Source organism: Neolamprologus multifasciatus, chromosome 14, assembly GCF_963576455.1.
Source record: "Neolamprologus multifasciatus chromosome 14, fNeoMul1.2, whole genome shotgun sequence".
Taxonomy (NCBI): domain Eukaryota; kingdom Metazoa; phylum Chordata; class Actinopteri; order Cichliformes; family Cichlidae; genus Neolamprologus; species Neolamprologus multifasciatus.
Genome location: NC_140452.1, coordinates 36,239,508 through 36,254,558, shown reverse-complemented (window position 1 = coordinate 36,254,558; position 15,051 = coordinate 36,239,508). Strand labels below are relative to the sequence as shown.

Below are 15,051 nucleotides of genomic sequence, written 5' to 3'. Positions count from 1 at the left end.
TTAGACAAAGATAACACAACTAAACACAAAACACAGTTTCTAAATGAAGGATGTTCTTTATTAAGAGGAAAAAAAACTCAGTTACTCAGTATTCAGAGTGATGCAGTTTGTCCCCGCGCTGATGAGACCCGAAGAGGGCTGGGGCCGAGCTTTAGCAGTGGCTGAGGGAGGGGTCTATTTGGAAACTTTGTTCTCTCATGTGGACATGAAATAAAAGCAAAATTAATTTCAGATAATTAATATCAGTTTTAGACGTTAACACAGTAACACTTAACACAAAGGGTAGCATCTAGGTGCCGTTTCCCCTCTGGGGGTGAGGGGACCTGGACCTGGGGTATAAATATGTTTAGGAGTGTGATTGTGTGTCCAGTGTCTATTTGTCTGTCTTTACGTTGGGTGAGTGCCGAGTATTTGTTTGTGTATATGGGGGTGGGAATGCAGGTTGTGTCTGTGCGCCTGTTCGTCTGTGTCTATATGTCAGGTTGGGTCTTAGACTCCGCCCCTCTGGGAACATTCTAGGCCCTCCAAAGTGTGGAGGCCTTTCTCCCCCCACCACACTACCTGCCAGTGGCTGATGGCGTTGGTGGTTCTTGGTGCGCGGCGCTGGGCGGTCAGGTATGTACCGGCTCACTCACAGTGGCTGCTTGGCTCGGTCAGGCCTTTTCTGGGGTGTGGGGGGCCCTCAGGCCTCTGGGCCTGGGGCTCGGTTCACTCTGGCACAGCTGGCTGCCCGCAGAGCCCACGGCACGCCACTGCAACCCCCTCTGGCCTCTGCTCCGTGGCTGCTGGGTGACCCCTCGTCTGGGGCTCTCCTCAGCTCTTCCCAGGAGGGTGGCACAGATGTCCCTGCGATGGTCCTCCTTGGGCTCTCACACTCTGGGGCCTGGATCTCCTCCATACCTGCTTCATGCCCTGGGGGCGGGGCTATGGCTCCCCGCACTCCCTAGTAGATCGTTACATGGGGAAACCTTTTGAGTACAAGCGTGCTGATGCACACAGGTGTGCACAGACACAAACTACACCTTTCTTGCTGCTACCTCACAGCACATTGTGCGCTGTAGGTCCTGCGTGCCGCACAACAGCATTCAGTATTTAGTATTTACTGTTATTTACTGTTAGCCATTAATGTGGTGGTGCTGTGTTTATTATATTGCTCTTTTTTTTGCTTGTTCTCCCTTTTTTCTTTTTTCTCTCTCAAAAGATGATCCAAGAGATTTGTTTTCTTTTTAAGTTTCCTCTCTCACTGTCCCTCTTCCCCTCTGTTTTTCTTTTCCTTCATCTTTCTTTCTCCCTTTCTGATCCCCAGCCATGTCTGTCCCATCTGTAACAACTGAAGATAAAATAAAATAAATAACAATAAAAAATGGGGTCACAAACTTCATGTTTTCCTGCACTGACTGATGGGAATACAGTCACAAACGTTTGGCCTGGTGCATTCTTGCGTTCACTGGGATATCAGTGAACAGTTAGTTCTTTATCTTTACAGTATGAGACAGCAATGGCTTGTGAGAACCCGGGAAGCATCCAGGCCGGCTTTGAGGATGCAGAAACTGTACAGACGGGCTGTGAGAATCCATCTTCTGCTCAGTCTGTAGCCTATCACACGGTCAACAGACGCTACAGCGAGTTCCTCAACCTGCAGACACGACTGGAAGAAAAAACAGAACTGAGGAAACTCGTCAAAGGTACAGAAGTTTTATATTGTGCTCGACGTTTGAAAGGAGTGTTGCATTAGACCTTTGAGAACCTCAGAGAGTTTGTTTGTTCCAGTCTGACTCATCTGATCTTTTTCCAGGCGTGAAAGGTCCAAAGAAAATATTTCCCGACATGCCGTTTGGAAACATGGACAGTGATAAGATAGAAGCCAGGAAGGGCCTCCTGGAGACCTTTCTAAAGGTTGGTGGAAAACCTTTCTGCAGTGCCCTCATGGTGTTTGTTGGCCTGCTGCTACATTTCTGGCTTCTTTTTGTCTCAACCTTTTCAGCAACTGTGCGCCATCCCTGAAATAGCCAACAGCGAGGAGATGCAGGAATTTCTCGCTCTCAACACAGACGCCAGGATCGCCTTTGTCAAGAAACCTTTCATCGTGTCACGCATAGACAAGGTGAATATTCTAACACGAGTGACACATGAGTGTTTGTGCTTCGTTTGCTGAGACGCAGCGCTGATGTGGAAGAAATAACCTGCTCTGGTTTCAGTTTGTGATGTGGCAGCTGCTGTTGGCGCTCGATCAATAAACCTGAATAAATGGAATTAATACAGCTCATGTGTGTTTACTCGTGCAGATTGTGGTGAACGCCATCGTCGACACCTTGAAGACGGCGTTTCCTCGCTCAGAGCCTCAGAGCCCCACAGAGGATAATGAGACTGAGGTGGATGGAGGCAAAATAGGTGCCGATAAGAAGAGCAGGTAAGAAACACATGCAGGCTCAGTGACGCACGCTCCTTCCTGCATCATCTCACCCTCAGAGCTAGCTAAGACGCTGTGACGGCTCACCTTTGTGTTTTTTGGAGTAGCTGCTGCACAAGAGTTTGAGCGTCCACGAGTCAGAAGGTCAGCAGTTTGAGTCGGGTTAGATCTCACAAGTTAAACGTATTTTTTTAATTTTTGTGCTCCAGGTGCTGAATGTTTGTTTTTCTTACAGATGCAACATTTAGTAGGATGCACCGATACCGATACTGGTATCGGTGCTGATACTGTAAAATGTGTGTACTCATACTCGTAACAGTTAACCGATACCATGAACCGATACCAACTTCATTAATCAGAGGGTGGCTTGTGACTTTTGTTGTAGTTTTTTAGATTGGTCACTAGGGGGCCAATTATTATTTTATGTATTATTTATTGAATAATAATAATTTGTTTTATTTTATTTTGTTTGTTTGTTTACAATATGGACACTCTGCAATAATTTAAAAGTTTATTTTATTCCAAACAGAAGTGTTTATTTATTATTCTGAAAGCTCGAGACAGTGCCAATAGTTCAGTGATATTTTGTAAAATTACAATGTGGAGACTCTACAATAATTTAACAGAAGTGCTTATTTTTCACTTGAAAATTTTTTGTGGTCATTTTTATTAAGATTTTATTTTTTATCGACAGGGAATATAATAAAAACCTGTCTTCCAATTAATTGTATATGTGTGTGTGTGTGTGTGTGTGTGTGTGTGTGTGGTAGAAGTATCATTTTTTGTACTCTGTATCGGCAAGTACTCAGATGCAAGTATCGGTATCGTATCGGTTTGAAAAAATTGGTATCGTTGCATCCCTACATTTAGCATTTCTATTTGTACTTTTATTACGTCTTTCCCAACCTGTCCTGCCTTAGACATTGTCATACTGTATACCACCTGCATACTGCAAACTGAAATAACAGCAATAGAAATGGAGAAACAAACAGATCAACCCTGAACAAGAGGAGTTTTGGAGATCTCGGAAAAGCAAAATGTGTTTGGCGCCACAGTTATGATCTGAGTGCACTGTGTGTGCGTCACTGGTGCATTCATAAATCTGACTGCAGTTCTTACTGAACATTTACTGATGCAGAGCTGTTGTTCCCGACGATGAAGTCAACCCAGACTTAAGCTGGGAACACTGAAGAGGCTTCAAAGCAGAGTGAGACGCCCGTGCAGTAGCGTGGATCTTTACTGGTTTAACACTTGTCTTTGTAGTGGGGATGATTTCGTACAGTTATTACTGTGTAATAACAACCAGGCTTGTTTTAAGTCAGGCTCAATAATTGCTTGAGTTGCTTTCAGTCATGTTTGTTTGTTCTGTTTGTTCCAGATCTCGTCTGAAGTTCTCCAGTAAAAACGTTCCCTGTATGAACGGCTCAGACGTGAGACCTCCGGTTCTGTTCAGTATGGAGGAGGCCAGCACAGTAAGCAGCTCGGGCGCACGCTTTTTAAATGATGCAAAAGCTTCTTTATGAGTGAATCAACCAGACTAAGTTAACAATGAATTAAAATATGAATGTAAGTGTTTTGTAAATGCAGACCTTCTGTTTGCTGATGTGCAGAATATTGTGTAGCAGACCAAGAAACTCAATGAAGTCTGGTCGCTTTTCTTTCCAAAGGACAACTGTTTGCAGCTTTCTGCCTCGAGGCACATGGCAGCAGCAGACCGAAGGGGGGCCACTCCTGTCAGCTGAGGGAGCATAATTCATATGGTGGTTTAATGGTTGGGCTTCTTTTTGTAGAGGCATACGTTGGGCCTCTTACTGCCAGCTGAGCTGACCCTGTCTGTGCCTGTATGATGACAGCGGGTCTGTGGCTGGCCCCAGCAGGCTAATACAAGATTGCAAAGCTCAAATCATCTCAAAGTCCTTAACACGACAGTGAGTTCACTGTCACAGTCTCCAGATTTACATTCAGTAAGGCACCTTTGGGATGTGGAGGAACAGGAGATTTACACCTGTAGCCCCTCCCTCAGCCTGGTTCTGCTGGAGGTTTCTTCCTGTTAAAAGGGAGTTTTTCCTTCCCACTGTCGCCAAAGTGCTGCTCATAGGGGGTCATATGATTGTTGGGTTTTCTCTGTATGTAATAATGTAGGGTCTACCTTACAATATAAAGCGCCTTGAGGTGACTGTTGTTGTGATTTGGCGCTGTGTAAATAACATTGAATTGAATAGCTGCAACCACTATGTGACCATCATGTCAGCATGGACCAATCTCTGAGCAGAGTTTCTGTCAAACTGCTGAAGAACTGAGACGGCTCTGAGGGAAAATGGGATCCAGCTGCTTTACTTTCACTGAATGTTATTAAGTGCAAACCTTTTCTTTTTAACTGTATCATAGAGGACCGTACCAAGCTGATTAAAGGTTAAATAACTATTAAAAAACTCTGTTCTGTGATTCCAGATGTTTAATGGGATGTCTCTGGGATATCTGCAAGCCTTTATCAATGAACAGGAGAAACAGAGCATGAAGGATGAGACAGAGACCTGTGCAGGATTAAGAGAATTTGGAGGCCATCTGGATCACAGGAAGAGTCGGGGACGCGGTAAGGACACGGGCTAATATTGGCTTCACATTGGTTTATGAATGTTTCAGTGCTGCGTGTGAATTTAAACCAATAAAGTAAACACTCAGTAAGACTATTGAATAAAATAAAACTGGCCATGATCACCCTCAGTCACACCCAACAGCTGACACAGCAGCACAGATCCAGCAGTTCTGAAATCTGATGGTTTTGATGGTTTGTGTCTAAATTACTGGAGAAACCATCATGTTGCTTTTGACTGATGTCACTGCAGTAAGAGGGATCAACTTAAATGGAAAAGTTAAAAGGCAGAGTTGGATCTCGAATCACCATCATCACAACTATCATCGCGTGTGTGTCTGTGTGTGTCTCTGTGTGTGTGTCTGTGTCCCCAAAATTTGGAAACTGTGAAAATGTAAATAAAAAGAAGTGATTAGCAAACCCATATTTTATTCACCACAGAACATAGAAAACATGTTTAAACTGAGAAAATGACCCCCCAGGTCATTTTGAATGTGATTGCAGCAACATGTTGTTGCTGTGTTTCGGGAATATTGTTCACATCTTGTCAGATTCTAGCAGCTCAACAGCCCTGGGTCGTCTTTTTTGTATTTTTCATGCCAAATGTTCTCAGTTGGTCAAAGGTCTGGGCTGCAGGCTTTTAAATGAAGGGCCGATGGCGGACGGACGGCCGCTCGCCTCTGTAGTGTTTGTCTGTTTTTTCCAAACAGAATTTCAAATTCACAAAACCTTTTCTTTCAGGTTGCTTCAGTAATTTTAAACGAGCGTCACTCCAGAGAAGACGACAGTTTGCCTGGGCTCGTTCACATGTAGCTGCTTCTTTACACAGGTGGAGTCCATGTGTGGTGAACAGGGGTTGTTTTTAATGTAAAAATGTCAGTATTACACTTTCACATTAATCTGTATCACGGACGTTATTCTGAGACCTGCTTTGTGTCAGGTAAATACATAGTATGAAGTATAGAGACGCTTATTTGAACATCAACTTAATGTAAAACAGTTGAATACACACTATAGTCCTGAGCAAAGGTTTATGGGAGTGAGCCGAACATTATTCTGAGCTTTATGAAAACAACACTTACACTGAAACAGGCTGTTTTACAGCTGATCCAAAGTTTAGGAGCACGTGCCTTTAAAAGGCCAAATCTGTGCACAAATGTGGATTCACTGTCATTTTCTGTCAGGCAGTCACACTGTCCTGATGCTCTGAAGGCAAAACAACGTTCCCTTTGTGAACGTGGGCGGGTTGTTGAGCTGCATAAGCAGGGTGTCTCACAGCTGCACAGGGACGCAGTAAGACGGCCATTTTTTCTTAAATGATCCTGAGGGTTATGGAACCACCAGCACCAGCAAGGTCGTTACTGGTGCCGACTGCAGCCCCATAACCATCAGACGGCGTCTGAGACTGAATGGCTGCAAAAACAAAGACCTCGTCTCCTTGAGCGCCACAGAGCTGACCGCTTGGACCAAACGTTGGACACTGAAAGGTGTTAGCCTACGTCAGCTCATGGCTCAGTTTATCCTGTTCTACACAAACACTTGACAAATCTTATCTGTGCATGCTTTATCCTCTCCATGCAACCCACCTGTTGTCACTCCACCTCACGTCTTCTGCTGTCAGTGATGGAGGCTGTCATGTGCTGGCTACTGGTTACTACCATTACTGCAGCTGGCGTTCTTCACTCTGGACTTCCTGGTTCATAGATGTGACAGTCAGTAAATGTTGTTGTAGTTGACGTGACTTTTCTGTCAGTATTACCAACATGTTGTTAGTTACAGCAGCTGGTATGGAGTCCAGTAGTTTTCATTACCAGTATATAGACTGAGGCATGTGTTTGACCTTTAGGTCAGCTTCTGTTGTGTCTGAATCACATTTTACTCTGATACTTAACATTTGATTCACAAATTATTTAGAGGCAAAGCTGAGTGAGAAACCTGTTTCTGAGGCATGGTCGCGTTTGAGTCCAGCCACATGAGGGCACTATTGATAAACGCATGAGAAGGAGCATTGGTATGCTCTTCACATCGACACTGCATCAGTTATACAAAAGTATCGTGCCGGCCCTCGTTTCTTTGTATTTAGCTGGAAACTGTGAAATGCAGCGATTTAGTGAAGCAAACATTAAAGGAAATACAGTATATAAGGAAAAATAGACTCTGTAATATTCTAATGAGCTTGAAAGTCAATATTGGGTGTGCCCACATTTATCCTTCAGCACTGCCTGCGTTCTTACAAGCTGTCCTGTGACTCCTTAGTCACAAGTAGGAACAATCAGAGAACAGAGAGAGACTCTGGGGGGCCAGTCCAGGCTGACAGACACTTTCCAGGTGGCATTACCAGGTGCATCAGTCTGACGGTACTTTTGTTGCTTTAAATGAGAATCTGGCTCAAAACTTTTGCACAGGTCTGTATGTCGAATGTGTCACTGAAACAGTATTATGTTTATACACGTATGTCTTTCCATGCCGTGCTCAGTTAACACTATATAGTAGACGTGATCTTTAGCTGCACCACAGTACGAATGTGGTTGGACGTATTTATGCATTTATGTCTTTGTTCCTTTTTCAAAGGCTTTGGATCTGAGATGGCGCTGGCTGAGGTGGCTCTGAACATCCTGTGTTTACTGATGAAGGAGCAGTGGAGCTGGCTGTGCATGGAGAACATTCAGAAGACCATCAGACTCGTGTTTGGGACCCTTATTAACAGGTGAGCAGTTATTTAACAGTGGTGAGAGTCAACATGCAAAGATGAGGATTTACATTCAATTCAGTTTTATTTATATAGCGCCAAATCACAACAAAAGTCGCCTCAAGGCGCTTCATAGATACAGAGAAAAACCCAACAATCATATGATCCCCTATGAGCAGCACTTTGGCGACAGTGGGAAGGAAAAACTCCCTTTTAACAGGAAGAAACCTCCAGCAGAACCAGGCTCAGGGAGGGGCGGGGCCATCTGCTGTGATTGGTTGGGGTTAGAGAAGGAAGACAGGATAAAGACATGCTGTGGAAGAGAGACAGAGATTAATAACAGATATGATTCAACACAGAGAGGTCTGTTAACACATAGTGAGTGAGAAAGGTGACTGGAAAGGAAAAACTCAATGCATCATGGGAATCCCCCGGCAGCCTACATCTATTGCAGCATAACTAAGGGAGGATTCAGGGTCACCTGGTCCAGCCCTAACTATATGCTTTAGCAAAAAGGAAAGTTTGAAGCCTAATCTTAAAAGTAGAGATAGTGTCTGTCTCCTGAATCCAAACTGGAAGCTGGTTCCACAGAAGAGGGGCCTGAAAACTGAAGGCTCTCCCTCCCATTCTACTTTTAAATACTCTAGGAACAACAAGTAGTTCTGCAGAGCGAGAGCGAAGTGCTCTAATAGGGTGATATGGTACTACAAGGTCATTAAGATAAGATGGGGCCTGATTATTTAAGACCTTGTATGTGAGGAGCAGGATTTTGAATTCTGGATTTAACAGGAAGCCAAAACAGGAGAAATCTGCTCTCTCTTTCTAGCATAAAAGGAATAAAAGCATGTTAATGGTTGGCAAAGTTGTGCTGTCCACCCCTGCGCTGCAGGCTGTTCCTACCTACACGACTCAGTTTTTATTATACCAAATTTAATACGTTTCAGAGGAGTTACTGAGAAGCTGCAGCACACACAGACAGTACACGGCAGTGACTGAGTACACTGAGATGTTAGCCTTTGTGAACACTGTGATAGAATCGGTTTACAAGCGGCAACGACAACATTTTAATAACATGCTGTTGACGCTTGCACATTCAGCCTCATGCTGGTTGGCGTCTGCATTACTGATGGGGCTTTAGGTAACTTAACAAAACAGCCACTCTCATGTTAACAGAGTATAACGAGGCAGCAGCGCAGCGACTCAGTGGTTAGCACTGTCGTCTCACAGCAAACCACTTTAACCGCTTGCATGTTTCATGGTTTGGAGGTTTGGAGTCTGAGCTGTCATTCAGCAGGAGGTGGGAGACATCCTGGAGAGGTCACAGTCCATTACAGGATGAGTTAAATCACACAGCAGCTTTAGCTGTTTATTGTTTATTTATTTATTTAGGACAGTGCATGTTAATGAACATAAATGTAAAAAAAAAAAATTACATGAATGTAAACATACCAGATTATAGCCAAGGGCTAATTTCCATCTGTTGTCCTTAAGCATAAAAAATAGACATAATTCATAAAAATTCATCATTCATTCATAATAAAAACTCCATCACCAAACTTACACATACACACCATTCTGTTCCCAAATAAAACATTAAAACTATACAACTCATACATGATCACACACTTGATTTGTCCAAAACCAGTTTTTAACCTTTGCCTTAAACAAATTGAGTGTAGAGCATCTCTAATGGAGGACGACTGTTCCACAGATGGCCACCCTTAACAGAGAGGACGTTCTGCCCAAACGCTGTCCGTCTGTGGGGTATAAACACGTCTCCTCGGATTGTAGCTCGAGTGGTCCTGTCTGAGCTTTCTTTATGCCTAATGAACTGCTTTAGTGATGTTGGAGCAAGGGAGTGTAAGACTTTATATATTAAACACACTCTTTTAAGTTTCACTAAGTTATTGAAGTTCAGTAATTTATGTTTTTGGTGATGGGAAGTCGGTTTTTTGTCAAGTAGTTTTAAACTTCTTTTATAAATGTTTTCAATAGTTTTAAGTGTTGTTGGACAAGCAAGTGACCAGGACGTCAAATAATAGTCCATATGAGAGATGATCATTGAGTAAAAATAAGTTTTTGCAACATTCATATTTAAATTATTACGTATATGATTAAAATTTTGATTATTAAATTTAAGTATCTGGGACACTTTATTTATGTGACTCTTGAAGGATAATGTTGGGTCTAGAAAGACCCCAAGATATTTAAATTCTGGAGCTAATTCAAGCTCTCCTCCATCCAGGAATATGTTTGACTGCTTCAAGTTTCAGGGGCGTTTTGAAAAATACATACAGACAGTTTTTGAGGTGTTCAACATTAGGCATGAGTCCTCCAGCCAGCTATGCATTAATGCTAAAGCAGCTGTAAGATCTTTTGCCACCTGCTGGACACTATTTGCTTGCGTATATATAACTGCATCATCCGCATACATTTGAGCAAATATATTTGGACAGACTTCAGGTAAGTTATTGATAACTTAAATGTATATTAAATGTATACAAAAATAAGCCACTCATTGTGTTAATGATTAAAATAGGGGCGTAAAAACAGTCAAAATGTTGGAAGAACGAACACCTGGAGTTCATTACTGTGCTGTGAACATGTCACAATAATATGCATTTATTTTACATTTTAAATCCGTCTTTCTTCTTTGCATTGGTGGGTTAAATGTCGTAGCTCAGATGTTCTAGCACTTTCTCGTGGATCCACATCCTTCCAGGTCTGCTTTAGTTTCCCTTTGGTTTGCTGATGACCGTACGCGAGCTCTGGAACGACTTCACCCTACAGTCTGGTACACGTTGAGTATGGTTGTCATCACTGCACCGATCTGTCTCTGGCCCCCTCGTCCATCTCACCCTGCATGTGATCAAGCCCCAAAGCCCCTCTCAGCGAACCAGCTCGCTCCAAACCAGACCTGGGCAGCGCACCAGAATGTCTTCATCTTCTTAATTACAATGATGTTTATTCGTGTAACATTCCAGAGACGAAACCTCACTCAGATGCTGCACATGTTGTGCTTTTGGCACCTGGGAGCTACTTAGTGCAGCTACAACACTTCATTGGTGCCGCAGCATCACTGAGCTCATTTCTCACTCACAGTAACGTTTAGAAACAGCCCAGAGTGACTTTCCAAGTGAATCTGGCCGATGCTGCTGCAACCTGAGGTGCTTTTTACAAGGCTTTCAGCTGCAAAGTGTCTGCGTGCCGTAAAGTCTCCGCACGGAGCCAGGTCAGGACACGAAGACACATGTTTCCTCGTGGAAAGGGCTGTTTATGAGCTGGAAGGCAGTCTGGGTTTGTGCAGTCGTTACAGACGAGGGTTCAGGACGATCCATGTGAAAAATGAGTAAATAAAAGTCTAATTCAAGAAAAGTGCCCCACTTTTTTGAATCCCAGTGTTTTCATGTGAGTCTGTGTGGACATGCATGTCTGCACTGCCCGGCCTATGAAGAGAATGCAGACGCCAACCCCCCAAACATTTGTCACAGATGGGTATAGCTCCACTGCCAGTAAACGGGAGGCGGTGTTCTTGGGTTGTAGCGTCTGTGCCATCAGTCCTGTGACCTCACGTTCCCCGGGGTGTTAGCACCAGAATATCTAGCTTCATATTGATACCGAGTCCTCTATTTTAAGATGGTCTGCCCTTCAAGTATGTAAGGCCTTGTGCTTTTGTTTGGCCTCGTCTATATTAGGCAGCAGCCTGTCAGCATCGCCCTGACAGCTCTGTCCTCTCACAGAGGTTTGTCTGTGCAGATCAGGTGAGATGCTGTCGGTAGAACCGCTACATGTGAAACGCTCGTCTTGTGCAGTTTCAGCCGTTGAAACAAATGAACAGGCTTATAAACCATAACACAAGATTAAATAATGATTCCTGGAAGAGCTGCGCACAATTATATAAAAGCTTTCTGTGAAAGTCCTGCTGCTGAAAGGGAAAATGATGCGAATGATGGTTAGAAGTGTTTTAAAACGGGGATTTGGTGATAGTTAGCAGAAGCCTCAGCACCTCGGTCGTTCGTACGTTTGTTTAAAGCAGCTCGTTGTCCGTGAGAGGCTCGTTTTTCTGCTGCTTCACTCGGGGCTGAAAAACCTTCACACAGGCATCTGTGAGAGGATGATATTTATATTCTGCTGCCCTCCTCCACCATCACACTCGTTGGTTTGTGTTGAACTCTACGTTAATATTGCATTTTAAAACTTAGAGATGGACCAATCTGTCAGTATCATATTCAGCCAGTGCGATACTAGTGTAGGATTAACTATAATCTGAATAATAAATTAGAGTGAAACCAAAAACTGAAACAGCTTATTTTTCATGTCTTCACCAGCAGGAAGAGTTCCAACAGTCCAGAAGGATTTTCAAAGTAAAACTTGTAAAAAGTGTTTTTCTGTTATTAACAGCGGGACACATTTTTCTGCATCAGTCTGCAGTGCTAAAATAATCAGGGTTAAATGATGTATAACTACATTACGCTTGTCTACTATGAGCACTTAATGCTTTTCACTACAGGCCACCTTCAACATGCATGCGCACACCTGTTCTGTCCTTAATGTGGCTTTGAGATCACACTCAGTGCTGCACGGGGGCTTGTTTGAGTCCTTTGCTCAAGTGCACATTAGCATGCAGGCTGAAGGAGCAGGGGTGTGAAACTTACAGCATGTGATCGTGTTGCACGTCTGCTCATTGCAGTGACCGTGTGTTACTCTGCCGTGAACAGCATCGCCGCTCTGCTGCGCTCACTGGGAGAGTGAACAGGTTAGAGAGTAACAAAGAGCAGAGAGAGAACAGGAGACCGTTGGGTTCATTGTACACATAATTATAGTTGCAATCACTACATCGCCTGTGCAGCTCATGCTTGGGATTCTGTCTCAGTCTTTCAGTTATTCACTGTTGGCCAACGTTTAAAAATGAGAGAGACTGGGACAGAAATATTCAGCTGTTACATCTACTGCACTCTGTTCATATGAATGTGCAGTAAGACCATGCAGGGCTCTGAGCTGCCATGAACGTCTGTGCAGGTGCAGAAGCACCTGGAGCTTGCTGAGCTTTTATATATGTTTATAGCTTTAGTGGGAGGCAGCAGACACCTCGTCACAGGTCAGCCAGGCTTGAAAAGACGAGTTGATAGTGTGAGTGAGATGAAGCCAGGATCCAGTGGGCCAAATCTGGGTCTGTGTGTGACATGTCTGGCTGGAAAAGCCGTCTCTCCTATAAATGGGGTCCAAGGCGAGACTCTGGTTTGGGAGATGTCTGATTTTATGGACTGGAAAGTGGGACGGTTTAAAATGAGTATCGTCTCCTTCTGTTAGACGGCAGTCTGGGTGGAAAACTCAGCTGCAGCCAGGTTGTTGTTAGTGTCTACATGTGCTGGTGATATAGCAGCGAGTGCAGATGTCTGCAGGCGTCTGTAGTCCATGTTCTGTTGGGTTTGTGTGACAGGAAAACTGATGCAACAAGGGCCTGAGATTTTCTCAGAAAGCCGTTGGACTAAGTTTTAGCTCTTGTATAGGTGACTCTAGTCTGCACACTGCAGCCTCGTACTTGTTCCTGGACACGCCCAGGATTCTCAGGACCTTTGTCATTGGTCTGAAGGACGTCCTTATATGCTCACCACACGTTTGGCTTCACCAAACTGCACGTGGCACCTCGGCCTCCTGTTGCACCTGTCATACAAACGATTCTTTATTTTTACTCCCTAAAACATCATTAATGCTTCCATAAACAATTCAAACATTACCACCAGACCTCGCTGACAGCTGGATGATGGAGGTGAGGATGGAGGATTCAAGCCCCGTCAGCGGCTGTCACGGCGAACGCTCTTTTTCGTTTGCTCGCTCTGGTTATTCTGCTGTTAATTAATACCCAGAGATCCCACTCTGACATCCAGCGCTCTGCTTGGGTTTCACTCGTAGTGAACGAGTTGTTTGGCCTCGCTGACTGCTGCAGTATTTAGCCCGTGATCACACTGTGGCATTGGGACAGAAGTGTAAATCTGCTGTCAGAACTCTGATGCTAAGAAAATCCTGCTTTTCTGTCTGTTTGATGTAATCCTCTGTGTGGCTGCTCTGAGCAGGCCGAGTGCTTCAGAGCATTCACGAGGAACACCCTCAGATGTTGAAGGACCTCTGTTTGTGGCACAGGAAGAGAGCCTGGTGTGGGCCCACACTCGAGGGCGTCCATACCCTCGTGTTTGATTAGTGCCAGTCTAAGTTTTGATATATTGAGCTGTGTGTGAGGAAAGGTGCTTGTGTGGATGAATCTGTGTGTTTGATGTAGCAGCTTAAGTAGGAAGATGAGCAGAAAGCATCAGCGGAATAAAGGCAGATGTGTCGTTCTTGTCTTGCAGATGTTTCAAAGGTTAAAAATGCACGACTGATTTGATTAATGAATGATTTACATCAGTGGTCTCCAACCTTTTTTGCGCCACAGACCGGTTTATGCCCGACAATATTTTCATTTTCATTGTTGCTGCTTTGTACCTCAAACTTTCAGCTTCCTCCATGTATTTTCTATAGGACTGAGGTCTGCAGACCGGCTAGGCCACCCAATGACTGGAAAGTGCATGCCACTACTTTGCTGCCTTGGTGGTGGTTATAGGAGGGAAGAGTTTCTTTTAAAAGTTAAAGTTATGGATCCTTATTTTAAAGGGAAAGAGTCCACATAGGGAAACATGATCCTTCTCATTTCCGGCCATTTTAATTACCAACCCTTCTCTACATCCAGCCAAGACTTTGTCCCTAACCCGACTTGTGGAGACAAAGGACGGTGGTTCTAAATCAGCGGTCTCCAACCTTTTTTGCGCCACGGACCGGTTTATGCCCGACAATATTTTCACGGACCGGCCTTTAAGGTGTCGCGGATAAATACAACAAAATAAAACTAGTACCGGTACAGAAAAAAAGAAGATTTATTCATAACACACGTGAAAAGACCCAGGAAAACCGAGTAAACGATAAAAACGATAACAAAATAACGCTGAAAACCAATAAAAACCCTGAAAACTATACATTTCACACCTGAGCCTCAACTCTCGCGGCCCGGTACCAAACGACTCGCGGACCGGTGGGGGTTGGGGACCACTGATTTACATAACACCTTATTTTTCACTTGTTTAGCATCATGGATGCATCTTTGAATGTTTGGCTTCCAGAGGCACATAAAACAAATCATTTGGGTTCAGAGAAAACAGACAGTTGCAGAGCTTTTTCTTTTCGTGCCCGTTTCTGTGGAACAACCTCCCTCAAGATGTTCGGCAGGCTGCTCTGTGGAGGTTTTTAAAACTAAGCTGAAGACACATTTGTTCACCTTATCTTACAGGTCTTAATTCTGTGGCTTTTAGTTTTTAAATTTTTACTGTT

General features: G+C 43.9%; 1 protein-coding gene across 6 annotated transcripts in view; it reads left to right on the top strand.

Annotated features, from left to right (window-relative positions):
- Positions 1 to 15,051, top strand: part of snx19b (sorting nexin 19b) — a 50,387-nt gene that overhangs the window by 5,383 nt on the left and 29,953 nt on the right. For all 6 annotated transcript variants that reach the window (XR_014877930.1, XR_014877929.1, XR_014877928.1 and 3 more), the window contains 7 exons: positions 1,487 to 1,685; positions 1,796 to 1,896; positions 1,985 to 2,104; positions 2,286 to 2,410; positions 3,789 to 3,882; positions 4,862 to 5,003; positions 7,575 to 7,710. Coding sequence is in view for 3 of the 6 variants with exons in the window: in XM_085184699.1 (XP_085040825.1) it covers positions 1,487 to 1,685; positions 1,796 to 1,896; positions 1,985 to 2,104; positions 2,286 to 2,410; positions 3,789 to 3,882; positions 4,862 to 5,003; positions 7,575 to 7,710 (917 nt within the window). In the remaining 3 variants the exon portion in view is untranslated. The remainder of the gene's footprint in view (positions 1 to 1,486; positions 1,686 to 1,795; positions 1,897 to 1,984; positions 2,105 to 2,285; positions 2,411 to 3,788; positions 3,883 to 4,861; positions 5,004 to 7,574; positions 7,711 to 15,051) is intronic.